Source organism: Pestalotiopsis fici (assembly GCF_000516985.1).
Source record: "Pestalotiopsis fici W106-1 unplaced genomic scaffold PFICI_Scf_5, whole genome shotgun sequence".
NCBI classification, from domain to species: Eukaryota; Fungi; Ascomycota; class Sordariomycetes; order Amphisphaeriales; family Sporocadaceae; genus Pestalotiopsis; species Pestalotiopsis fici.
The window spans coordinates 3,460,427-3,486,102 of NW_006917095.1; the positions used below are offsets into that span (position 1 = coordinate 3,460,427).

The window sequence follows — 25,676 nt, forward strand, 5'->3', positions numbered from 1 at the left end:
CTCTTTCTTCTGTAGCATTCCCGAGACCAGGTAATGACTTGACACCTGGGCAGTTGCTGCTTGCCTTGCAAGCACTTGGGAATTGAGGGGCCGATCCGATACCCCGAGAGCCCCGCTATTAGTACTAACTACACTAACCCTAGCAGAGCTACCTACAGGCACCTAACCGCTACCTACATACACTCTAAGTTGTGAGTGCGGATCCGGAGGTTCAATGTTGACATCTAGGGTCACGCTGCCTTCTATTGTACCTAATCGGAGCAGGAACAGACAGTTCTATTTCTGACGCTCCTTTGGCATCTCAGCCATTCGATATAGGAAATCTTTGAAATGGAATCGTAAGCCAAATGATCCATAAATAAGTGATGTATTTTAGTGGACTGGCAACCACGTCTCTAGGATTATTCTCACCTCACGTTCTTTTTTATCCAAACCGAATTGATTTTGATTGGATGAGTGTCCTTCACCTCAATGCTTATTATAGTCATTATTTCAGGGCTAAACTTGCACGATACATTCCAAACGTCTCCATTCTGCACAATAGCCGAACTTATACTGCCACGAATGAAACAAATCGCACAGTTGAGCTCTCACCCATGACCGAAAGATTGATCTGTGTAGCACCTAGATCTGCATGAAGTCAGTCTTTTCATCCAAGTTCTTTAGATGAGTATTCAATGTCTACTAGGTATGTAAATCTTCATGGCCATGAAGATTCACCCAACTATCTCTTATACTTGAACACTGCTGCTACATCCCCCCTATAATGCAAGGAAACCTAGCCGGAAGCACACAAGACCTGTCCCAATCGTAGTTCAAATGAAATAGAATAAAACTCGCTACGCTTGTGACTCGAGTGAGTCATGGTATCCTTTCCCTGTTTATCTAATGCGCCGTTGACCCAAAACTGCCTGTTTGTTTCTTCCTGTTCTTCTTCTTCTTCTTCTTCTTCTTCTATCATCGCCGCCCAGCTACTGTCACTACCAATCTTTGACATAGGCGTTTCCAACCCCGGCCTACGTACACGGCAGTACTCCTTGCCATTTCGGTCCTCCTTTAGACCTTTTCCGCCCGTCTACGGAGCTCTAGTGGCACCGGGACAGCTAAGGCTCCCGTCCGTGCCACCTTGGATCGTGAGCCTTCCCCTTCCCCCGAGCCAGCACTGAAGCTCGGCGTTCTGGAGATTTGCGACGATGTTCTTTTCAGGCACGGCAGCGGCTGCAGGATATCTCCAGCCGATGGTCTGTCCTCCTCATCCATGCTGTCATCTTCGATTGGATCGTTGCGGTCCAGGAGCGGATCGTAGGCCCAGCTTTCCTCGAGTCCCTGGAGATAACATGGCGATCGCTGTAGAAAGTGCCACGAGAACGTGTCAAGCTGCATGGCAATATACAGCGAGTCCATTTTCCCATTGGGCCCACAAACTGCGCAGTGCGTGCTGAGGAATCCCTGGTCATAATTTTTTGCGTCGATCAAGGTCGGCTCCAATGGTCGGAGCATGGGCAGTCCCAACAGCGTCTCGGCCTCGCATAGCCGTGCTTGCAGTGGCATCCACGGCCGTCCCTTTAGGAGGCTGCCAAAGGCTGCTGCCACGGCTCTGGAAAAGGATTCACTGTCCGTTCCCTGCACGGCAATCATTTGGTGAAGGCCCCGAGAAAGACACCGCTTGTACGCGTTGGTGTCCTTCTCAAAAGGAAAGGCTACCGTAGCCATGGGCATGAGTGATACGTGGACCGTCCATGGCCGGACCACACCGGCCGCCGTTGTGTTGGTCATCTGAGTAGCCAGGGGTAGATTTCCCGTTTGGTGCCGTCCCACCTCCCGTGATCCGCTGCGACCACGCTGTAAGTCCGTGGTCAAGCTCAAGACGTCGGGCCGCCTGGAGTTTGAAGAAGAGCTTCTCCGTGGACGAGGGTCCCGTTGATCCGCTTCTTCTAGTCGGTCCATGCGTTCTTCCAGGTCGATGGCGGCATCATCCGACTCCATCAACCGTCTCTCAAGCCGTCGCATGCCGTCATCGTGCTCTTCAAGCCTCTCATCATATACAGCCAGGCGATTGTGCATTTCGACCTGCCGCTTACCCGCCTGATCGACGGACTGCCATACACTTGTGATTTGCCGGTAGATGTTTCGATTTTCTTGTCCAAAGTCTTCCTTGCTCTTCTCATATTGTTCCTCCAGGTCACCTAGCCGGTTGATGACGGTACTCAAAGCACTGCCAAGACCACCCTGATTCTCCCGGTCGAGTTGTTCCTCCAATGCCCGAACGCGACGAACGAGCTGTTCTATTTGTGCTTGATCTGGTGGCTGCTCGGGGGCTTTGATGTGATAACATGAAAGATGGCCACACTCGCAGGAAACGCCCGGCACTGAGCGGTTGAGGGTGAATCCCACACAGCCGCAGCGGTGTCCCTTGATCTCCGGGTTGAGCAATATATAGCGACATTGTCCACTTGGTAACTTTGTCTCATCTATGTCCGGAGCGAGTTGCCCCTGCGCCGGGGGAGGCGATGAATGAGCAGACATGCTCGCGGCACTCTTTTTTGTTGATTACAGCAGTCCGTTCCAGGCAGGTATTACGATTTCTCTGGTTCTTCCGTATCGTCCACAAATCTTGTTAAATCCAGCACAGGGGCACGATTCGTGAGAGATCTGTGTCGTCCATGGAATGAATCTAAATACGACTTGATGTATTGAATGGGGAAAATTGGGATGTGGGGGTGTGTTTGTAAGTGTGTGTGTGTGTGTGTGTGTGTGTATGCGTGGTACAAGTTGCGCGTGGTGAGAAACGGAAGCCGCTTAAAACAAGTGAAGACCTGGATAAGTTGAGGAGTGAAGTTGCCCTCTGCGAAGGAGAACGCGAGGCGATGGGTAGGGAATGCAAGAAGAGGAAGTCCTTGATGGTGGTTGATTGCAAGGAATCGGGTGGATTGACGTGATAAGTATGGAAACTGAGCCAAGATCAAGATCCCGGCCGAGTAGAACGTGGACTCGAAAGATATGCAGCCGAGACAGCGCGCGGGATGTCGCACGAGGCGAGGAATGAGAAATGGGACTTGGACAATAACAGATTTGGCACCGACAGACGGCAGTTATTGCTCATTCGCTCACTTACTCACTGGGATCCCCTCTGGCAGCTCCGGTCAGTAAGTAAGCAATCCAACAAGAACCAAAAGATCCAAGAAGCACTAAATGATTCGAGTATGGCGAAAGTGAGTACAATGGCTGTTTTCTCACTCACTTTCTCTCTCTCTCTTTTTCTTCTTTTTTTGCGCAGGTGGAAAGAGGGTGGTGGTTCGCTGAGCGACATACGTGGGTGGACCATGAATCCATTAATACTAAAAGGCCGTACCTAGTACCTGTGGAAGGGAGGTAAAACCCCTCGACAGATGCGATGCGCTCGCCCTGGTAAGTGAGGTAGATGTTGCAGATAAACCGATAGGCCAGAATTGACCGATATGCCTGCTCGAATGCTGTCTCTCATCAGAAGTCGGGCAGGGATGGCGATTGGGGGTGGATTCGTCGATTCTGGGAAGAGGTACCAGATAACCGCTCGTACCTTTGGGGGTGGGTAAAAGCTAGGTAGTAGTGGTCTGTATGCTGGTGGGTATGTACCGTATATAGGTGGGTAGATAGGTAGTACGTATGTTGATGAATCGATTCTGTGCGTGCTGGTTGCCGGCAGCTCGTTATGCGCGCAAACAAAGTCGTAGGTACATCACGTAAGTAGATAAGTAGGCAGGTAGCTTTGGTAGGTAAGTAGATTGATTGATTGACTGATTGATATTTTCACTGTACGTAGTAGTATTTATTAGACAGCGGACAGGTACTAGATAGACCAAGACAGGCAGATAGACGGTAGGCAAGGTAGGGTCTGATTGAAAGGTCCTGTCGACTCCAGTCCAGTCCAGTCCCTCCCTCCAGCCCAGTCCCCAGTCGTCTGTCCCGACTGCCCAGGACCCCCCGTGGGAGGCAAAAAGAAGGTGATCCGCACCGACGTCTGAACGTGGGAGGGTTCCGGGTATGCAGTGTAATGTAAGGCAAATAACAATACCTGTACCCAGGTACTATCTTACGTATATATGAGTGTACCCAGATGGGTATGCATATATTGGTGCATACGTCGTACGTATCGCAGAGGCGGAACGAGGAGCAGTCTCTTTCGAGAATCCGAAATGTGCACTCGATTTTGGCCATCGGGTCCCGCATGCGTTGTTGGCACACTCTTGTTATTGTATGTAATGATTTCTTACACCTACCTACTACTCCCTGGTCGGATGGACAGCGCCGGAATCGCTTCTGGGAGGAGATAAAGAGCAACGTACTACGTACCGTGCCGGGGGAGGGGGGACGGGGTTTGAATCTGGTTGCAACTTACGTGGGTAGATCCGCTCATTTATCAAGGACGCAATGTACCAAACTAGCCTTTACCTACGTTCTAGTTTCTTTCGTCTGTTATAAAACTCGTTCCCACCGATGGATGCGTAAGTATCCGTACGCCATTATGCATTGGTACAAACATGTGTTGTGTGTATGTGTGTGGTGTGAGTTGGAGAGGGGGGAATGGAGTGTGTGTATGTGTCAATGTTGCGGTCCAGACTGCAGGGTTATCGGCGCGCCTCACTTGCAACGAGAACAGCTCGTCCTGCCGATTGTCGAAAGTCAGGTTGAGCGGGACCTTGTGCAGCAGCGAGCCAAACAGGCACGGAGCATTTTGATTCGATAGAGATACCACGAGATATCTGAATGGCTTTCAAGTGAGTTAGTGAACCCTCAAGTTTGTTGGGTTTGAGCGCGTGTGTATGAGTGTCACGGTGTGTACCATGGTCCCTGAAGGCGTGCACGAAAGCATGCATGCACGTATTGTACCATATACCGTAAAATGGTGAGTGTGAGAAGGAGCATTCATTACTATGATGGGCAGGGGAACCCAAACAGGTCCCTCGCGAGGGTCGGGATAGCGCCCGCAGTCGGCCACAGCCACGGCGAACGAGCTCTCTACATATATCAACTGCTTGTTGGACACAGTGCATATTCCGACCTGGGTGTGGAGTAGATACGTACATTTATTCCAAAGTGGTGGCAGCCAGCAAAAGGAGGGACAGGGCGGATAGACGACTCAAGAAAGAGACACACAATATTGGGCCTTGACATTTGTAGGTAAGTCGTACCTAATGCAAAATGGGGTCGAGTGTGGGCGTTTCCCCAGCTTCTGCGACCTCCTGGTGGATCTCGGCGGCAGCTATCACTTATCTGGAGTCTGGAGTCTAGAGTCTCTGGAGTTGGATGGAGACTTATTACCTACTCTGTACATGACCTTGCTACCTACACGGTACAGAATACTGGACATCTCTCCAGTGAAGAGTGCCTCGGAAGATACAACAATGCCTACGTTGGTGAGAATTAGTAGTTCTGGGAGCGATCACCTCTTCCTCATCTTTTACTTCTTCATGTTGTTGTTGTTGTTCTCCTTCTTCTCGTTATCAACTGCTCGGCAATTGCAAACCGTTTGAGCTTGGCACTGAGCAGCAGGGCTAAAAAGACCAGAAACAGGAAGCATTGGCAGAAGGTCAACAAATCCATCCATTGCATCCCATGGCAAGTCGCGAATCAATCTTGGCTTGCTTGTGAGCCCGAGAGAGAGAGAAAACACACAAGGGAAGAGTACCTACATCGGAATGGGTAGGGAACGGGGCACCGGTCCTGTGATGGGGGGGACTGATAAGACGTTGGTCTTGATTCGTCTCCCAAGGTGTATTCCCTACATCTCAATCCCACCCATGCGGCCACACACACACACATACACCGGCATGATTCTTTCTCAAACTGGCCGCGTCTCTGTCTCCCTCCTTTTTCCTTACCCTCTCTCGGCATTATGCAGGAGGTGGTTTTGATAACCACATCATCTTATCGCCTGCTCCAACGCTTCCTCGGAACATCGGCCGCTCATCTAGACACCATGTCGCTGGCGAGGTACGGTAAGGTAAGTAGATAAGTGACCATGGGGACAAGCAGACACCACAACACCATACGTCTTTTATACTAATTATACAATGATTTCAACAATTCGTTCGTCCATCCTTGCGGGTTCCATTTGCACATAGACTTGCATGTTCATCATGCTTTTCATAAATTATTGCTACGTAGCAAAACGAGGCATTGCCACAGGCGGAACAAGGCAGAGCGCAGATGAATGGGGGCTACTCTCCCAGAAAGTCAGTCTCTGATGTATACAACAAAAACGGTGCGGGAATCTCCCATGGCCGGGGGCGGGACGGATGGAACCGGGTCCTCTTTGCTTGCCCGTCAGAATGGGGCCATATCAACAGGTTATGAATGTATCGTGTCCAAGATATTCACCCACCTATATCAAGTACGTATACGTAGGTACATAAAACATCAATACTAGACAAATTTTGGTCAAGGCAAATCTCCGTTCATCCAGGAATCAATCATCTGCTATAAACCTCGTACAGGATACTGCAGTACAATACATGATAGTCTAGACTTGCTACGCCGACATTTTACGGAGCGTGCCAATGGGCGATGCTGCGTTCGTCCTCCCAAGGCCGCTATCTAGAATCTCACTTCGCTCTAGGGTTCTCTATAGCCAATCGACAGCAGGCATCATCCCTTGGGATCCCAACAGGGCCTCACCGTCTTCAAGTATAGCCTTATGATAGATAAGCTATGTCGCAAGGCCAGGGCCAAGTGGTGGTATTTCCAAAAAAAAAAAAAAAAAAAAAAAAAAACCTAACTTGTCTGTTTGTGCCACCTCTCCTCTTCCCCCTCCCCAGGCCTCTGGGCTGAGGATGCAATCCCAACGCGGACTTGGCACACCTGCCGTCGCACCGCAAGTCACGGAAAGCTTATTTGTCCTCTGGAGCCAACAGTCTTTTGGACATGGTTCGCGACTAAGAAGCATGTGAAAACGGTGAATATCTATGCAAAAAAAAAAATTGACAGCAGCATCTCTGCAGTGCCGAAGTCAGGAAACAGCATCTCCAGTAATCCATCTCTTTTGCTTATCAAGTCAAAGATCTTGCAAATTTGAACATCCGATCAATCCATCGTCCTTTACAACAACTCGAAAGCTACGTTGCTCGCTGGGACTGCCAATGTACCTACCTCCAGTCTGTGCACTAAACCCCCACGCAGTTGGAGGAGAGGAACATTGATCTGGGCCCTTCAAAATGTTACATGTGTACAGTGTGCCGCCGCCAGACCGACTGTGTCATCCTCCTTCTTGCGCCATTCGCGCTGTGTATTCGCTCATTGCAGTGCCCCCAATTATATAAACGGCGACCTAAGGGAGGGCCATCATCACCTCACACAATCCGTGTCTTAGCGCCAGGGGGGATTAGATAACCTCCTTGTGCTACATGGTCACAACTTTTTTTTTTTCTCGCTGCGGTGAGCCGTGATTCAATGAGTCGAGCTGAACTCAGATAAGGCGCATTGCCAGCTTGGCCCCAAATGACATATCCCGGCACTTGCCCGGGCTACATGGTTTGGTTCTCGGGAGCTAGAAAGGCGGACAGAAGATACAAGGTAGACGATGAACTAGGCAAGGATCATTCGATATATGCAAGTTCCAACACAGACAAGAGGTCTTGTATACAAAGTTTATAGATAAGACTTGCCTTGCGTACCTGCGCAAACGAGTCAGACCGACTCAGACCGACTCGTCCATTGATGACATCGGGGGTTGGAAAGACTCAAGCTTCCCGACGAGGCTGTGTTGTTATTCGACTCCCGGAAAGTCCACTCCACATCGTCTTCACCATGGAGATATCTCAGTTTTGCCCCCACGAGTTGGTGTTTCACGGCTATCGCGAAGAAGCAATCCTTATGAAGGCCCGGCATTGTCCAATCGTAGCTACAGACCTGTTCACCAAGTAAGGATTGTGGCTACTTGGATGATTGCCAAAACTAGTGTCGAGTATACTATACATGTGCACAACAGCTAATTGGTACCTACGGACAAATTTCAGAACATTTGGCGGGCGCCTCTACCAATTGAATTCGCGTTTATTGTCTCCAACACTGGGTGTCTTGGAAATAAGAACAAGAACATGTAAAGTTCCTAGAACAATTCCCTGACCCGGCTATCGGACTTGCCTGACTAGGCAGGGCAGTTGATCATTTGTACTGACTTGCGAAGAGAAGAAAAAAAATTCCATGTACGTGTTGGGTTTCCTTATCAACTTGAACTCGACTTTATCTACTTGGAAGGCTGAGCTCGAACCCACCACGTCCTACTGCAATGTGAAATCCAAGAACCAATGCCTTGGAGGAAAGTCTTCAAGATCGTACGTTGTCGTCCAGTCTCTACAAGTATTGCCCTGCAGCGGGTGTAACCACACGCCAACGGAATCTTACTCAACCTGACGCTTTTCGTAGGGCTCGACCCCCACGGCTATTGAGAAAGTGTCCTCAGACTTCTGCAAGAGGGACGGAGGGTTGACTATTTGCGTAAAGAGAATGATACGCCCGAGATGAATTTGTTTCTGGATGGATTGTTTGTTCACCAATAGGAAGAGTGCAGTGATAGCACGATGTCTGCACCAGACTGTACTTCAGCCTAGTTGGACGTCTATTTGTGGTCTTTCCGCAAAAGGTCACGTAGACGATATCGGGCAAATGCTGAAGTTTAAACGGAAACACAAGAAAAGAAAATAATTAAAAGAAACAAAGGTTCCTGATCCGATCCACGGAAATGGTTCCTGACTTGCAAGGGATATCAGCTACTCATTTGACCACTGAAGACCTACAAGCAAGGCAAGTTGCATGCCGCAGATCGCTCCAGAACCAGATCGTCTCGGGCGCCTCAATTGTTCCCCCACGCGGCGGCCAGCGGCGAGATTAGCAATCGCTTCACCTTGGTCACCCCACGTGCGTTCCACGAGTGGACATCGGATGATAATGCTCTGCAAATAGAAACAAACCATTTACCTACTCAGGCAAATGTATGCACCACGTTGCCATCTGGCCTTTTTCTTTCTCTTCCATAGTTAAAAATGAGCCAGACTTGAAATTCGTGGCAATTTATATCCTCATGGTTCACTTGTTTTTCATGATACACACGTGAGAATGTTACTATCCAATCTACCTAAACTTGAAGTGTCGGAACAAAGAGATTAAAACAAGAAGGAAAAGAGCCCTGCCTAGAAGAAAAGGAGAATCCATCCCATAAGCATACTGTACCAAATACAGAGAATATAATTACCGGTGCCGCAATTGGTCATTTACGAATCACTTTCATGGTCTCACCGGGCGGCTACACGCCGTACTTTACCCACCTACTTACCATAAGCGAGACACGAGAATACTGTTTCGTCAACATCTGTGATTTACCCCGCCAACTGCAAAGATAGAGCACTGCCTTTTTTTTTTTCATCCTCTTTTGCTGCTTGCTACCCATGGCATTTTCTTTCTGCTAAACAGACATATTTGTGAAGGACAATGTGATCACCATCGACATCTGACCTTTAGCATCCAGCTTTTTTATACTGAGCCTCAATCTAGAAGCGCTCGGGATGGCCAGTTTTGGAAAAGGGGTGTCGGCGCTTATAGAGACGTATACAAAATGTCTTCGCTTGTTGAAAGCGCTGGGAGATCACCATTCCGGAGCTGAATCGAGCGGACTTACATTTTCCGAGGTGCAGTCGCTTCGAGGTTCCATAAGATCTGATCGCTCACAAGTGCGCCGCGCATACTCATCAAGACTGTCGAAAAGGGGAACGCGCTTGGAGAAGGGTGATTGTATGATGATCGCGGACCTCCTCATGTGTCGGACAAGAAGCTGATTGGATCCGTTCTAGCCTGTGCCAAGAGTACACTCCAGCGCATCCTGAAGAGGTTGAAGAATGCCATTCAAAGTCTTCTCAGTCCATCAAAGGCGAAGACCCCGGCGTTGGACTACGGATCGCTAGTGTCACTGTCGAGTTCGTCTCGAGCCGATACAATCAGGACTATAGACGACCTGTCTAAGCGTCTGAGCTCTGCAAGTCTTGTACGCCAGAAACACGGATCCAAGCCATATACCTCGCGTCATGACAGTAGACACAGCAGGCGTGTCGACTCAAGAGGGGAATTGCACAATGAAGGAGCCAAGACTACGGGGTCGCAACGGCTGTCTTCATCGCCACATAGGCCACAGAGAGAAGGCGGCCGGTCTGCAAAATATCCGAAAGAAACCACGAGTGAACATCACGGACGCGACCATAGCACTACATCTCTGGTCACAACAATTTCTAGGCAGACTCCGAGTCGTCGAGGGCCAAGCCGTAACTCTTACACCTCAGGGTCGTCTGGTAGCACCAAACTAGGCGAGATACCCAGTCGTCATCGTCATCGAACCAGAAGAGGCTCGGAAACAAGCTGTCCTGCCTCTCCCTACGATGGGCCGGTCTATCCATTACAACCGTATAAGTCTCTTGCGAAGAAGAAGCAGAAGCAGGGACTTTGGAGACGAATCTTGGGTCATGATCAATTTTGAAGCAACCGGGTCGTCTTCTTTTCAAGCATCCGATTCAAGATAAAACCACATTTTACATATGACTCGGATCAAAAATTAAAATAATTAAAATCCACTCGTATACTCAGTTTTGGTTATAGGCCTTTATTTGAAAAAAAAAAAAAAACGGTTTGCAGTAGAGGGATTGGAGTATATTAATTCCTATATGCAATAATGAAATTTGTACACCGTTATATGCTCTTCTTTCTTAATTACATTTAAACAATCTGGTTGTCTAAGCTGGAATTTCATATTCACTATATAACAACGATGATACATAGCTTGATCCTCGTTTGCAGTTTAACATACACAGTTGAGGTATAGAAAGAATGTACTATTAATACTACAGTAGCACATGTGTGACTTGGGTAGTAGGTTGTAGTGGTAGGCATGAAATACCGACACACAAGATCTAATTCACAATTACTAGCTATGCCAGTTTTTGTGGGTTTGGTCTGCTTTTTTTGGTGGGGTGAAAAGGTAGACAGGCCCCACCATGCATCCATCATCCAATCGCCCGCTTAGTAGGTACCCAATCCACGTAGAGGAAGAGCAGCAGCAACTCACACGAGCCCCTCTCATCATCCCGTTGGGAGCACAACCGACACACACGGCCTAGAATACAAGTCAAAGTGACGGCAGGAGGCAGCCTAGAGGAACAAGAAGCTGCAAAAGTCTCTCTAGCCGCAGTCTCTTTGTCGATTGGTTTCCGTGTTCGAGGAGATCATGTTATTATAACCAGCGACGCCCACCCACCAAAACCCCCCCCAAAGCGCCGCCATGTCCTCAGATCCAGCTGCAGCGCTCACGTCGCTGTTGCGCGCCTCTTCGATTCAGGACCACGACGAGATCCTCAAAGCTGCCAATGCTGCCATCAAGGCCTCCAAGTCCAACATTCAAGCCCACCATACCCGCGTTGTCGCCCTGCTCAAGCTCGACCGCTTCGACGATGCCCTCCGAGCTCTGGCCGACGGTGGCGACAAGCTCGAGCAGGAGTGCTTGGTCGAAAAGGCATATGCCTTGTACAAATCTGGAAAGCTAAACGAAGCCGAAGAGACGATAAAATTGGTTAGCCCCGCCACCAGAACATCTCGCCATCTCGCCGGCCAGATTGCCTATCGAGCCGAGAAGTTCCGGGACGCTGCCCAGGTCTACCGTGAGCTGGCGACACAAGGCGATGGCATCCCCGGGGAGGAAAATGACCTCAACATCAATACTCTCGCCACGAGCGCGCAGCTCCAATGGAATGGCCTGGGCCACTTGGTCGACGAGGAGCACAAGCAGCCTTCGCGCGAAGATCTCGAGGCTTTCGAGACAGCTTATAATGCTGCTTGCGGCTGTGTTGCACGAGGTGACCTGAGCAAAGCGTCCGTTTTGCTAAAGCGAGCAAGAGACCTCTGTGAAGCGAGCGAGGAATTATCCGAAGAGGAGAAGAAGGCAGAGCTCTTTTCCCTCCTTATTCAGCACGCCTACGTTCTTACAAGACTCGGCAAGGAGGCTGACGCAATTGCTCTTCAGAAGTCCCTGATCTTATCCGAGTAAGTACCCGTCATGGCCACGAGCAGCGCCGGTGGCTCCCTTTTGACTGAACCGTCCCTAGGATCACGGAACCTTCGTCGCGGGTTCTTGCGCAAAATAACCAGACCGCCGTAGCGTCCGAACCCCAGAATCCGTACCTCACTCAGCGCTGGCTCGAATCGACCTCAGAGCTCTCTGGAAATGACAAGCTTTTCGGGTATCAGGCAGCCATACTGCGGAGGAACCAACTGGCCCTGAGTCTACAAATGCAAAAGTTTGACGGAGTTGCCAAGTCAACCAACAAGCAGATCCAACAAACGCCCACGCCGACGGCCTCTTCAGAGATCGCAGGCCTAGGCGTGGTCAATGCAGCCGCCCATGCCCACCTTGATACCGGAAAGGCCGCCATCAAGGAGATCCTGCCCATGCTCGAGAAGCGCCCTGCCGACATTGGGCTCCTGCTAACAATAATTCAACTCTATGTCCAGACCAAGAACCCCGGCCCGGCTCTTGGACTGCTCGAGGCGTTCTTGAAGCGGATCGAGCAGGCCACCACACCTGATCATAACGATGTTCGGTTCTCGCCCGGACTAGTCGCTGTCACCGTGGCAGTGTACCGCTTGTTTGGGCGACAAAACTCGGTGCGGACCGAGCTGGCAAGGGCAGCTACGCACTGGAAGTCGCGGGCCAAGGACGATGCGCCTTCATCCCTGCTTCGAGAGGCAGGTGTTGAACTGCTGAAATCCTCAAACACAGAGGATCTGGCGCTCGCAGGTGCAACCTTTGAGGACCTGGCTGCGAACCCCACCAATGACACGATCGCAGCAGCAGGACTCGTCGCGTCTTTTGCCACTACTGACTACGCCAAGATTGAGCCCTACCTCAACAAACTGACTCCGGTGGACAAGCTCACATCCGGTACCGACATCCAGGCCTTGATTAATGCTGGCGTAGCATCAGTAGCGACAGCTTCGACGCAGGGAACAAAGCGACCGGCCGACGCTGAACCTCAGAAACCACACAAGAGGTTCAGGAAGAAGAAGCTCCCCAAGGATTATGAGGAAGGCAAGGAGCCGGACCCAGAACGCTGGCTCCCTCTGCGGGACCGCAGCACGTACCGGCCCAAGGGTAAGAAGGGCAAGAAGCGCGCCCAGGAGGCGACCCAGGGCGGAGTCGTCAAGGAGCAGGAGACCCTGGAGCTTGTAGGCGGTGCTGGTGCCGTCAAGGTTGAGAAGGCAGCAGGAGGCGGCGGAAAGAAGAAGAATAAGAAGAAGAAATGAGCGATGTGCCAACGGCCGTACAGAGGATGGGGCGTATTCGCTGGTCGCTGGTGGTCTGTTGATACTAGACAGGCAAGCCGCACCTTTCCACTTTTCTGGGCTTTGGAGGATATATAGCGGCCATTAAAGATGCGTCATATGTATCAATATATTCACTTCCTCGATCCTCTGTTCCCTAAGACATCATCCATAGTTTTGACTTTTCCGACTCTCGTTTACATTCAACAACAACTGGCTCACTATCCACATGAGAAAGGAAACCTACACCCGAATATTACACATGTCAAGTAAATCAACAACGTCACGAGGGGACAAGGCAAACCCTGCCAACTTTACCAGCAAGATGGTGCTATTCGGGAAGTCTACCAAGCTCCTCGAGTCCGGTAGTCTTTTGACATCTTCGGAGGCTACAGAAGGTATCTTTTGAGTACACATTGAGTCGATGAGCCTCTTTATAGGGAGTGTCTTATGCATGCCTCTTTCAAGGGGCTCAAAATGACCATACTAGATGCATATTACAGTGCTTCCTGGATTACCCGAGCGCATACACTTCTTTATATATATTTAGTTCAATGCCCCATTAGGCCATAGTCAGCATATTGTCACTGATACAGTGTGTAGGAAGCCATGTGGTAATAACCTAGGTGTTGGTCAACACAATATCTTTAAATTCATGCAACGGCTTGAATCTAGTCTAGATCTTCCTACTTTGGCGCGTAAACACTCAAGTCACAATTTTCGTAGCATGACCCGTGGGATGAAGAGTGCCTATAAGTCTGGAATTCTTCGTTGTTGATATAAGTCTTATGGGGAGGGGGGAAAAGGGCCCCAACAACTATATCAAGAATCTGATTCCATGACCAAGCCAAGACAGCCAAGATAGTTAAATATACATGTACATGGATATCGTTTTAAGTTGGCCTACTAAAGGGTGACGCCTCGCTTGTATAAGGTACTCTTTACCCTGACCGCATGTGTCCTGTACACCCGATTTTTGTTTTTTGTGTTCCGTCCCGTCCCATCGACCCCCAGCAGCAGGAAGAAAGCACGCTCTCGAAACCAAAAGGAAACTAAAATGCCATCGCTAAATGCTTTTCATACCAGATCTAGACCGCTCGACATGGTGGGGAAAGGTGAGAGAATAGCTCGAAATTTCAGTGTATTAGATGGATCAAGCACCGACGCTTTGCGCCGGAGGACTGAACCGTTCGTGTTCGTGTGCATGCTGCGTACCAGCTTCTTCTTCATCATCCTCGTCCTCGTCTTCGGAAACTTCTTCCACTGGCGAGCTTGGTGGTTCCGGCGTGAAGTAGACGGATTGCTTTGACTGCGCCCGCGCACGCCGTGCCGACAAATCGTCATCATCACCAGACCCATCTTCAACTGGTGGCAGAGGAGTGCGTCGACCATCAGAGAAGCTGACGGCGGCATCGCTATCATCATCAGACGGCACGACCAGACCACCTGAGGCTACCCGATGGGCATTCTGCGCCGACGAGTATTTCCGGTGCAGCTCGCGGAAGGATCTAGCCGTGGCAGTGCTTGCACTGGCAGCCGATTCTCTTCTTTCCTTCGTCAAGGACATGGCCCCGAGAATAGATTCCGCGTCGTCATCGGCGCTAAGTGGCGACGTTGTCAACTCTTCCGAAAGGGGTTGCTTCCGCTGGCGGATATGCTCGTTGGAAGACATGCCCTGCAAATCTGAGCCAAAGTTGACGACAGATGCCTTCTTGCCGTGCAAAGTAAAGCTTCCTGTACCACGGGTAAGTACATCGTCCCGAGCCATGTCATCAGCGATGGCACCACTGGAAGCCGAGTCGTGACCTTTCTTGCTACGATGGTGCGCAAGATGGCCAGTACTTTCTCGCAAAGTCCTCTGGAGACTCCGTCGTATCTTGCTGCGTTCTGTCCGATCCTTGTCGGATGCAGAAATGCTACTGCGCTTATGGCGCTCCGGCGTATCCTCGCCCCTAGAGGATCCTGGTCTGTCTGAGGTTCTGGAAAGCTGAGTATCCAACAATCCAGCTTGCTCAAGGACCTGTCGTTCGTTCGCGTCTTCCTCATTGAGCTCATCGTATGGCGTTCTCTCAGGATCGGAGCCTGGGCTAGATATCTGCCTCGGTGGTGACATCGCAGCCATTGCACTGGACGCCGCGCTCGACACCGATGCCTTTCTAGGCTTGGTAGTCTCGCTGTGAGGCTGCGTCGATCCTAGGGTGGGTTGCGGTTTTGGGAAGACTGGGGTTGTGGCACTCGTGGGTGGCGTTTGGAAGACCTCGGTCATGGGCGATTCTCCGTCGTTCTGGGCAACATCTCCTGAAGCCAGCGCCAACGAGAGGGGCGCGGGGGCGCGGGGACTTTGCTGCATTGTGTTATGGGAGCTTGCTAAGGATTCTTTGTGCTTTAGTGATGGACCGTCAGACGCTACTGAAGGTTCGTGCTCGGAATCTTCAAGGTCGCCATTGATGTGTTTATCCTCTTCCAGGTCCAAGAGGAGAATGTCCATATGGCATTTGAGGCGCCAGATCTCGGTGCGGGACCACCTGAGCTGGGCAATGATCTTGGCAGCACCTGTTCGCACTTGTTCGCGAGTTTTCTCCTGAATCGGTGCCAGCAGAAGTAAATGCCTGGCATTTCTCAGCTGATCATCCAGCTGCTTCTGCGCAGCTTGCAGCTTGTCCTCGCCCTCGGCTATCCGCTCGCTCATCATGAAGCGACGAGCAGCTAGGATGTCATGTGCCATTTGATGGTCGATGCGACTCCTGTTGATGCTGACCTCCCCTGTTGGAGTCTGAATCACCTGCGTCACCTCGCTGCTGTCCAATCTCCGAATTGCGCGGCGCCCCTGCCCTTCGAGGTTCCCCCCGACTACGCCACGCATACGCACACCTGAAGTCCTGAAGGCTGCGGCATAATTGAGTTTTGCGAGCCAGTCATTTCTATCATCCTCATCATGGGCGAGGAGGACCTCTTCAAAGCCACCATGGCGGACATAGACAAACGCATTCTTGTGTTTCTTATATGACTGGTCAAATAGTGCAACCGCTCCCTCAGTAGACATAAGCGCGTCTGGCTTGAAACTCTCCAGTGGTGGTTTGAAGATCAGGGGGATGCCGTCGTTGCCGGACTTGACATGTGTTTCGTATTGGTGGACGAGACTCTTGACCCAGGCCGTATTGCGGAAAAAGTAAAGCTGCGCACCGGTCAGGATAGCACCCCATTCTTGCCATGGCGATCTCGTCTTCTTCTTCTTGGCGTCTTTCCTCCACAATGTGCCCACTTTGGTGACTTTGATGTCCACGATGCCAGGTTCAGCTTCCTGAGGATTGGATAATGTCTTTTCAGTCATGAACGCGTCAGGCCTAGACCGCGCCGACACGATTTGTAACACACCGGTCTTGAAGAAAGTCTTCTGGAGCTCTTTGATATTCAACTCTTTGGCGGTACCGATGTAGTTGTAGTGCTCTTCCAGTGGCATTTGATCCTTTAGTGGTGGCCTCAGTGTGTCAAGTTTGCCATCAAGAATTAGGGTGTATGGATCTATCGGGTCTCTAGCTCTTTTCGGAGCCTCTGTCGCACCGTTAGGAAACATGACCTTCTTTTTCGTCTTGTTGCCGGCTACTGGATCCCCGTTGATGTCAAAGTCATCCTCGACATGAATGAAGGGGGTATACGTAATGTTATCGTAGAAACACTCAAGTACGTCATCAAATATCCCCTCGCCTCGGGTATTCTTGAGGTAATCCGCCTTCTGCATCTTGTACTTGTTGTTCCTGTTGAATACGTCGGTATGCAGAATGAGAAGCGAGAATGCCACGAAATAGGCTTGGTCGGGGCTTGAGTAGATTCCTGGGTTGCACTCGTGGTATCTATTCGCAAAAGCTTGCAGGCACCTATCAATTTGCTGTGTCTCTTTGGGCAATTCGGCTTCCATAAGTAGCTTTCTTATGGCCATGTCCATGGGCTGCTCAAAAAACCCAAACGTCCGCATGTAACTCCGTAGTACGGAGGCAGACCAAGGGTCTGATCCCTTGGATAGTGCGCTGGCGATCACTCCGCGGTTCAGTACGTCTTCCAGACGCGCGAGGTATTTGGCTGGGGTATCGTCTTCGCGCCGCTCTGGTAGCACAACCGATTCTCGTTCTCTCGGAAGTTGTAGCGAGTTGTTTTTTGATGTGAGCGACCCTGGTGTGGCTGGAGTCAAATTGCCAGGGCGGCCAAGATCAGGATTGTTGCGCAATCGACCGAGTCCCAAAAGATCACCAAAGCTTTTACGACCAATTGAGGTTGAAGTACGTGCAGTTCCGGGGAACGGATGATCCTCTGAGTTCCTGCCCAAGGAACTCATTGTGGATGATCTCTCTCGCAAACCAAGTTGAGCTCGCGTTGGCGAGCCCTGGCCCGAGTTCCGTGACCCGGGGCGAAACAGGGCCGTAGCAGGTGATCCGGGAGCTCTGCTTGACGAGCCGAACGAGGGCGATGCGACGGGAGTGTAACGTCCATTGCCTGTTGAAGGTCGTTGCGTGCTTGTAGCTGGCACATTACTCAAGGACGTGTTCGATATTGTGGGCTGTAAGGTAGAATTCTTCCGCTGCTGTGGGAGATGTGCCAGAGGAAACATTGGTTCTGGCTGTTTGTGTTTCCGGCGGCCGAGGCGAAATATGTTGCTGCTTGTCGAGCTGGTATTCGTCACAGGAGCCGTATTGCCAAAGCCACCACTGTGTTCCCCCGAGCTAGCCTCGGACCTCTCTGACTCAGAGAGGCGATTTGCAGGTAAAGATAGTGCAGAATTTCCTTGGTCGGTGTTGCGTGGTCCTGGGTGTGACTTCGAGCTATATGGTCGCGGCCGGGAGTCTTGAAACGACACATTTTGTTTGTTACGGGCTTCTAGAACCTCTTCCACTACACCGGCCATGGATTTTCTCCTATCCTTCTTGCCAAGACCAACGCCCAAGTGGCCTCCATCCTGGCTGGGTCTTGGCAATTCGCCGGAACGACGAATCTTGATTGGGAGCTTCATACGAGACTTCTTGGGACTCTTGCTGGAATCGATGGTGGGAGCAGTTGTGATTATTGCAGGGGCTGTCGTTGTTGCACTACATGTCAGTGAATCAAGCCGGCTGTAGAAGTCTCACCCTGTAGCAAGAGCGACCATGTAAAGGAGAGAACATACGCTGTGTTGGTAATGGCGGCGGCTTCTCGGCCAGCTGTTGTTGCCTCATCCGCAAGGACAGTTGCGAGTCAGATGCATTCCGGAACCTCAACATGGAGAAACGACGGTGCTTGGGTGTTTCCTCCTGGATCGGCGGGGATTCTGGACGGTCGAATGGGTCTTCACTCGGACGGCCGATGGACATGGACGTAGATAGCGAAGGCATATTTGATTCGAACGAGTTGTTCTCGTCGTTGGTGGTGTCATCTGTCCTGCTTCTCTCCCCATTGACTGGATCGGTGGCGCCGTTTGCGGCTGTGAAGCTGTCGACCGAAGTCCGTCTGTGGCCATTTGCTGCTGCGTTGGGATCGAGAAGATCGTTGCCAAGCGACTTGCGCGGAGCTGATGGCTTGGGCTTGAAAGGAGCCAGACCCGACTGAGACGGGGGGTCGGGTTCAATAAAGGTATGTCGTCGCATGTCATTTTCGCTAGCCATGACGCCGCGACGGCGCAGGAACGGCATGTCGAAAACTCAAGGGGGGTTGTCGAGACTGGGAGATGGGACCAGATGGGTCGTATAGGGAGGTGGTCAGGGTCTTCGGGATCGTCGTCGTCGTCGTCGTCGTCGTCGTCGTTGCGTTCGCCGTAGGTGGGGCGTTTTCTGGATTGTTTGACGGACGAGCAGCAGCTTACAATGCTGGTGGTCGTTACGTCAGATTCTACGAGCCCAATGGCCCCATGGTTTTCGCTTGGCCGCCTCTCCCTTCGCTTGGCCGCCAAATCAAAAGTAACGTCAGGATGTCAGGGACAGGATGGGAGGTGGGCGACGCGATGCGATTCGAAAAAAATCTGTTTGCGCTGGAGCCGGGGAGCGGCAGCGATAAAACAGGACAGGGGCAATTGTGCGAGAATACAGTAGGACAAAACTGGACGTGACGGACCGGCTGTGAGACGGCGAGGGTGGAAGAGTGAGGGAGAGGAAGGGGGAGACGGTCAGCGCAATGGCAGCAGGCGATGCGCTGCAAAAAGACACAGAATAAGGAAACACGGTATGTTGTCGGGTGATACCAGGGATTGGTCACTCAGGGACGGACATTGGGATTTGATTTGATCAACCGATAGAACGAATGAACGAACGAACAAACGAAGGCAAGGAAAATGCGAGCGAGCAAGTTGAATGGGTTTGATTGAATGCACACTGATCGAAGCGCATTGGATCAAATGTTCTTCTACCTACTACATGTTACCTACCTACCAACCTGCCTGCCTGCCTCTGTACCTAATGTAGGTATGGCCGTGGTCTCGATGCAGCTTAGTTTGAATCCAGGGAACATTGTCTGGCCCTCACTTGGGATTACAGTGCTTCTCGTTGCCTTTACTTCCGTGGACCTCCCCTACTGGGCTCACCAGTTTCCCTTCCCTCCACTCCGCTCCACTAAATTTACCCAAAAGCAGCCAGCATCGTTGGAAGTACATAATACAAGTTCAGAGACAGACCCCTTACACGCAATCGTCTTTCAAAGCTGCTCACTGCATGTCAACCACTTGATTACCTACCTGCTTACCTATCTACCTAGGAGGTATTTTATCTGAGCCGGCCCAAATTGAACCATCTCAACAGTTTCCGAAGTAAATCATTGAGGTGCTCAAGCATCAGCTTCCATGTGTCTTCTTGGGCATTGCCTAGCTGTGTGACATTAGTACGTATGCCTTATTAGCTGCTGCGTGTCTACTGTGTAGGTTGGTAGCCCAGAAAGTGGGTGTGGAGTTTGTCTCGCCCTTCATGGGCAAGCCGTGGCCGTGGCGCGATCGTTGCACCTGGAGACTTGGGAAGGAAATGAGATAGAATAAAATAAAATCACTGCAGAATGGCGACTGCGGCGGGGCTGCAATTGGGCTCCAGGCTCTAGATGAGCAAATGGATGTGGGAATGAATGTATGCTGCGCTGTGCTCTGCTTTTTTAATGTTGTGTTGCGCCGTGTGCCGTGTGCGTACCTAGGTAAGGTCATGCATGGTACATGCTATTATATACATATATCAAAGTAGGTATGCTGGTCTGAGGCTGGATTAGAACGGGCCTGTGATTCTTTTTGCCAGATAATACTCATAGCCGGGGTTGGTTGAAATAGCCCTCATCCTCTTTCTGTGCGTTTTCTCTCTTTCTCTCCATCTTTACCGTCAGTCTAGGTATCTGCTACAAGTGCAATTTTGACAAAATCATACACCTTAGATTCGGCATCGTCGGCAAGTACAGACGCCGCAAACTGATCCAGAGTTCTTCTACTGTGTTTCCTCAAATGCATATATGAACGTAACTATGGTTGGAAGTAGGCAAGGGCTACGTCAATAAGCCAGAAAACTCCAGTGTAGAGGGTCCAGGTGTAATCCTACGCACGCGAGCATCAAAGGTTCCACTTTGTAATGCACACTATGGAGATCTGCCATATGCTCGAGATGCTGATGGTCAAGATTGACAATGTCGTCGACGGAAAACGGGGTCAACGACAGGCGCCCAATGTTTCGAGACCACTCCGCCCGCATATGCACTGCCAAGGTTTATGTAAGGACAGAAGCCCCAATCCATTCATTCTAGAATCTATCTAGGTCCGCATGTCCACTGTAGGTGAAATACTTCGTAGATCTTGCTCTGCTCTTCTTCCTCGTGTTTTTTTTTCCCTTTGGGCATACACATCCTTCTCGTTTCCTTATTATTATTATTTGCTTCTTGACCACTCCCCCTTCACCGACACTCTTTTCTGTTCCTTTGTATCTCACTATTGCTTGCCCTGGTCGTAATCTTGTGAGATGGAATTGGCATGCAATGTTGCTCGCCCAGCCACTCAGATTCCTTCAGGTGGCCCGTGAATAGTTGACCATACCGTAGAGCCCGATAAACTACACCTGCCAACGTAAGATTGCCTCGTCGCGAGCCACTCTGACATGGGTGGGCAGGTATTGAACTAAGTCGGTATCCGATGGTTAAGAACCACAACTCGCCGGAATATAGGACCTACTGTACACAGTACACCAAATTCCGTCACGCTTCGTTCAAACTTCTGCTTGGTAGTCTTGTTGACCAACCGCTGGGCAAATGTAGTTGTCGTCGCCTTTCCAAGAGCTTATACCCACACACGGATTTCCTGCCGTTTGCCCTTCCCTTCCACACTCGTTGAATCAAAGGTACTTCCCGGGTTGATGTAAGTGGGGTTATGGAGTCCCGGTAATCTATGAAGCTTGCAAGAGTTGGGATGAAGAAAACCACCGTGCACGCCTAATAATAAAGTACTCCGTACGGGTCAACCGGAACCCCTTGCCGTGAGTAGTTTTGTGCCGTGCGACTCGTACGCTCAACAGAAGGTTTTTCAGCTGCAATGGCCTTGGGTCATTATCTTCATTTTCTTGCCCTGGCTGAGCAACCGTATTTAGTACGTAGGTGGCGACAGAAGGACGTTGGCATTTAAATTTGGTCACCGCCAATATGACAGAACTATACAACGGTCCATTTAAGCAATGCTTGTATAGAATGATACGACAAGCGTTTGGCTTTTTCGCTGTGCAAAGCAACAGCCACATAGATACTTACGGTCGCCAACGGACCATGCTGACACCCCCATAAATGACTGGAAAAACTGCCAACTTGCACTGAGCGAAGGCTTCCAGATCCAACCAAGAAGCTGATGTCTCGAAAAAGAAAAAGAAAAACAAGGACCCATGATTTCCTTGACTCCATAACTCCATGCTCATCAAGGGAATCAAACAAACAAAACACCACATGGTTTCGATCTCAAACTCGGCAGGTATTTTTGGAAATTTGTAGGCAGCACGCCGGCTCTCTTTGGCCCCTTAACTCGACTACCTCCTCTTACGTCGTCTGAGTTCGAAGCCTGAAGGCTCGGATTCGCTCGGCATGGTTTGCTGCTGGCCCTCGTTCGCGTCTGGCACCATCTCTATGCCATTGTTTCCAAGCATGTAGTCTCCAAGAAATCTGACAGCCTCAAACACCTCGTCGCCAACAGGAACAATGTTATCGCGGGGGAGAAGGAAGCCGTAGCTGCCGGTATCTCGTAGCTTGATCTGGAAGCTATATCGGGCTTTGAGGTCATGATGGAAGTAATCTATGGCTGCACCACCAGCCGCCTCGATTCGACGGTTCTGAACGCTCTCCATACCCTCCTCCGTCGGTGCGCTGCCGGACACGGCGCTTTCGCACGCCGAGCCGACGCTGTAGTATTCGCCTGTACCCAAAAGTCTCATGTACTTTGCTATATTCATGGCAACCTCTTGCATGTTCTCCAGATTCGGCACCTTTGCATCGCAGGAGTAAGCGTAAGGCCACAAGATCTGTTGCGAGTACGAATGCAAGTCGATGTAAGCAACAAAATCCACGTTGTGGTTTGTCTCATTTGCTGCCCACCGAGCCAGCTGACTGGCCTCAACAGCCTGGAACGGCTCGTTGCCACCGTAACTTTCCGAGCATGGATCGCTCTGGTGCTCAACAGCATTCCAGCCATAGCCAAATGAGTGATCGAGGTCATAGCCATGGCAGTATCTCATGGTGGTGATCTGTCTCGACTTGCGCCAGAGCCTGTCTACCGTCCACGTATATTCGTAACCATCCGGGTTTAGGACGGGGACAAAGACGAGATCGAAATGTTTGAGCATGGCATCAACAACATCATCCTTGCCAATCTTGGAGGCAAACATATTGGCCAAGTAGTTGACGGTGCTGACGGATATCCATTCGCGCGCGTGCATTCCTCCCGTGATGAGAATCGTCTTTCGAGGCGACTTCTTCGTATGATGGCGCTGAGTATCTAGACCAAGCCGGAGGGCAGGAATGTCTCGGCCCTCAAAGGATTTTCCGATGCTGATCAAGCTCACCAGGCCCTCCTTTTGATACTTGAACATGGATGCAAAGTACTGCATCCACGATGAGATAGTCTCGAGTGGCTGGTAGTCCTTGAAGAACAGATCGTCCATCTGGTGCTTTTTAAACAAGTCATTGACACCCTGTCCGCGGTTCCTTGTATCTGCTGGTGTTTGACCCTGGCGCACGGCCGACGCAAAATCATGTCGATCCTTGGGAGCCGGATACGTAGCGGCGACGGCACGGGCGAGGTCTTGAATCAACACCATGTGATCGGAGCGCATGGGTTCGGGCAGCATGTTTAAGAAGCCACGGATGCGGTTCTTTGGGATACGTATATCCGTGTAGCTCGGCCCAAAATCCCATATATCAAGCAACATCTGGTCGGCGGCCCGCCGAAAGGCGGCTTCGTGCTCATAGGTAGAGACATTGAAGCGTAGAACTACCTGACGATCGTAGTTGGGCTTCAAGGGTATCACGTCATCGTCGGTCAATGTTGTGCGGATAAGACTCAATGGCCAGACGTTGAGCCAGCTTCCTTTCACCGAGGTCGTCGAGGCTCGAGGAGCAAACGGGCTTGAGTCGCCATGTTGGGGCGGCAAAGCATGAGCAACGACAGGTGAGTTTGGCGGGACGCAGGCGGCTAAGAGATATGACAGGAAGAGCGAGGAACGCATTGTGTGCGACTGCAATACGAGCGAGTATCCGAAGTTGCCGATTGCCTTATTTGCTTGAGATGTCGATGGCTAGAGATGGATGAAACATCCCGTTGTGTAGCGCATGCGACATACAAATGACACGAGGTGTGCGGTCTTCTGCGTTGAGCGGAACCGAAGATAAGTCGGCAGCTCGGGTACAATTTCTCTTATGATGCTGCCTGGCGGGCACGAAATAATGTAGTGTACCACATAGCCAGGCACCGCCAGAGATACGGGTTGTTTTGCTTATCTTAGCCTACCTTACCCAAGAAAATCGCCTAGCTGCAAATGTTAGCGGCTGCCTGCTTGCACTGCCAGGTACCCTGTCAAGCCTGTGGTATGTTGGTGCAACATGGACCATGGAAGGCTGAGACACTTGATACATTTTGGCTCGAGTTACATATATTCCATTGAGGAACGAGCAAAGACTGCATACGGTAGGCGGGATATTGCAATAGGTACTGTTTGGAACAGTACCGTGGTTAGAACAGCGTCAAAATTTGGCCGTGGATAATGTAAATAGGTAATCAGCCAAACAAACTCCTGACGTGGTGCTCGCAGAGCCTAAATGCTCAAGTTGTTCAGTAATTATGCGCTCTTGCATACCTTACCTACGTACCTCACGAACATGTAGCTTACCAGCAGGCATTCTTGATGCTGTACGACATTTCAGATGCCAAAATCAGGTACGGCTGGCTCTGGACGCCTCTATGCCTGGCAAATCACTTTGTTACAGCTCAGCAGTTAATGGGGCTTGAATATATGTTCTCATTATGACCGTTATTAAAGAGTGGTCGACATACTCCGTGTGACCATTCACAAGGCACTTTTTAATACTTTTTTTGTTCCTTCTCACAAGCAGACTCGTAAGAGGCTCTAATGTACACAATGCATCGGATCGCTACTGATATAGCTCGAGGCTGAATGACGCCTATGCGCGGGATTCAAGAATCATTTGCACACCAGTCCAAACCGACATGACCTTGAGGGCAACATCACTCAGCAGGAAGATACCGAAACCCATCATGCGCCCAGGCGGACCTTGAGCAACGTAGCCGCGGGCGTACAGAGCACGACCAAAAACCCATGCGGCACCGACAGCAGCACCCACTGTCGGGAAGCGTAAGCCTGAGATCAGGAGCGCGCCGAGGAAGGGCCCAAAGTTCTCGACAAAGTTGCCATGCGCCCGCTGTGCGCAATTAAATTTGTAGGCGGCCGGGCTCTTGGCGGCCTGCTCCTCGGTCGCGTAGGGGATCGGGTACTTGAGGCCGCTGTCTCGGCGGGCCAGCGACGTAAGCGTGGAGTGGTACAGGTTGACGAAGAACGAAGCCGACGCGACGGTCAGGACATAACTGGTAGAATTGCCAGGGTCAGCCAGCTTGTCCGGAGTTGGGTTATGTAATATACACCACAAGGCACAGTCTGTGGGAAGCAATGATGCAGAGAGGACCCGACACGCTGGACTCGGTCCGGGATGGTTGGCGTTGTCAGCACCAATCCCAACTGCGATTGGTTTGCGTTGCGGTTGCGTTATACTGGGCTGGTATCGCGACAGCTACCTAGGAAGGTTGTACTCACCCGTACTCGCTAGGAAGCTCCAGGGCGAAAGGCATTTTGATGTTGCGAAGAATTTCTTATGAT

At 50.8% G+C, this 25,676-nt stretch overlaps 5 protein-coding genes across 5 annotated transcripts; 1 reads left to right on the top strand and 4 right to left on the bottom strand.

Annotated features, from left to right (window-relative positions):
• Positions 1-1,056: 1,056 nt before the first annotated feature.
• On the bottom strand, positions 1,057-2,526 carry PFICI_08353 (uncharacterized protein; the record flags this gene model as incomplete). Its single annotated transcript, XM_007836934.1, has 1 exon — positions 1,057-2,526. One exon carries the CDS (start codon positions 2,524-2,526, stop codon positions 1,057-1,059), a length of 1,470 nt encoding a protein of 489 aa, XP_007835125.1.
• Positions 2,527-11,299: 8,773 nt separating this feature from the next.
• PFICI_08354 (uncharacterized protein) lies at positions 11,300-13,317 on the top strand (the record flags this gene model as incomplete). Its single annotated transcript, XM_007836935.1, has 2 exons — positions 11,300-12,057; positions 12,120-13,317. The coding sequence occupies 2 exons, from the start codon at positions 11,300-11,302 to the stop codon at positions 13,315-13,317; spliced, it is 1,956 nt and encodes a 651-aa protein (XP_007835126.1).
• A 1,171-nt stretch (positions 13,318-14,488) lies between these two features.
• Positions 14,489-18,992, bottom strand: PFICI_08355 (uncharacterized protein; the record flags this gene model as incomplete). Its single annotated transcript, XM_007836936.1, has 2 exons — positions 14,489-18,399; positions 18,491-18,992. 2 exons carry the CDS (start codon positions 18,990-18,992, stop codon positions 14,489-14,491), a joined length of 4,413 nt encoding a protein of 1,470 aa, XP_007835127.1.
• Positions 18,993-22,322: 3,330 nt separating this feature from the next.
• PFICI_08356 (uncharacterized protein) lies at positions 22,323-24,014 on the bottom strand (the record flags this gene model as incomplete). The annotated part of the gene is made up of 1 exon (XM_007836937.1): positions 22,323-24,014. The coding sequence occupies one exon, from the start codon at positions 24,012-24,014 to the stop codon at positions 22,323-22,325; it is 1,692 nt and encodes a 563-aa protein (XP_007835128.1).
• A 952-nt stretch (positions 24,015-24,966) lies between these two features.
• Positions 24,967-25,648, bottom strand: PFICI_08357 (uncharacterized protein; the record flags this gene model as incomplete). The annotated part of the gene is made up of 2 exons (XM_007836938.1): positions 24,967-25,387; positions 25,614-25,648. 2 exons carry the CDS (start codon positions 25,646-25,648, stop codon positions 24,967-24,969), a joined length of 456 nt encoding a protein of 151 aa, XP_007835129.1.
• Between the last annotated feature and the right edge of the window lie 28 nt (positions 25,649-25,676).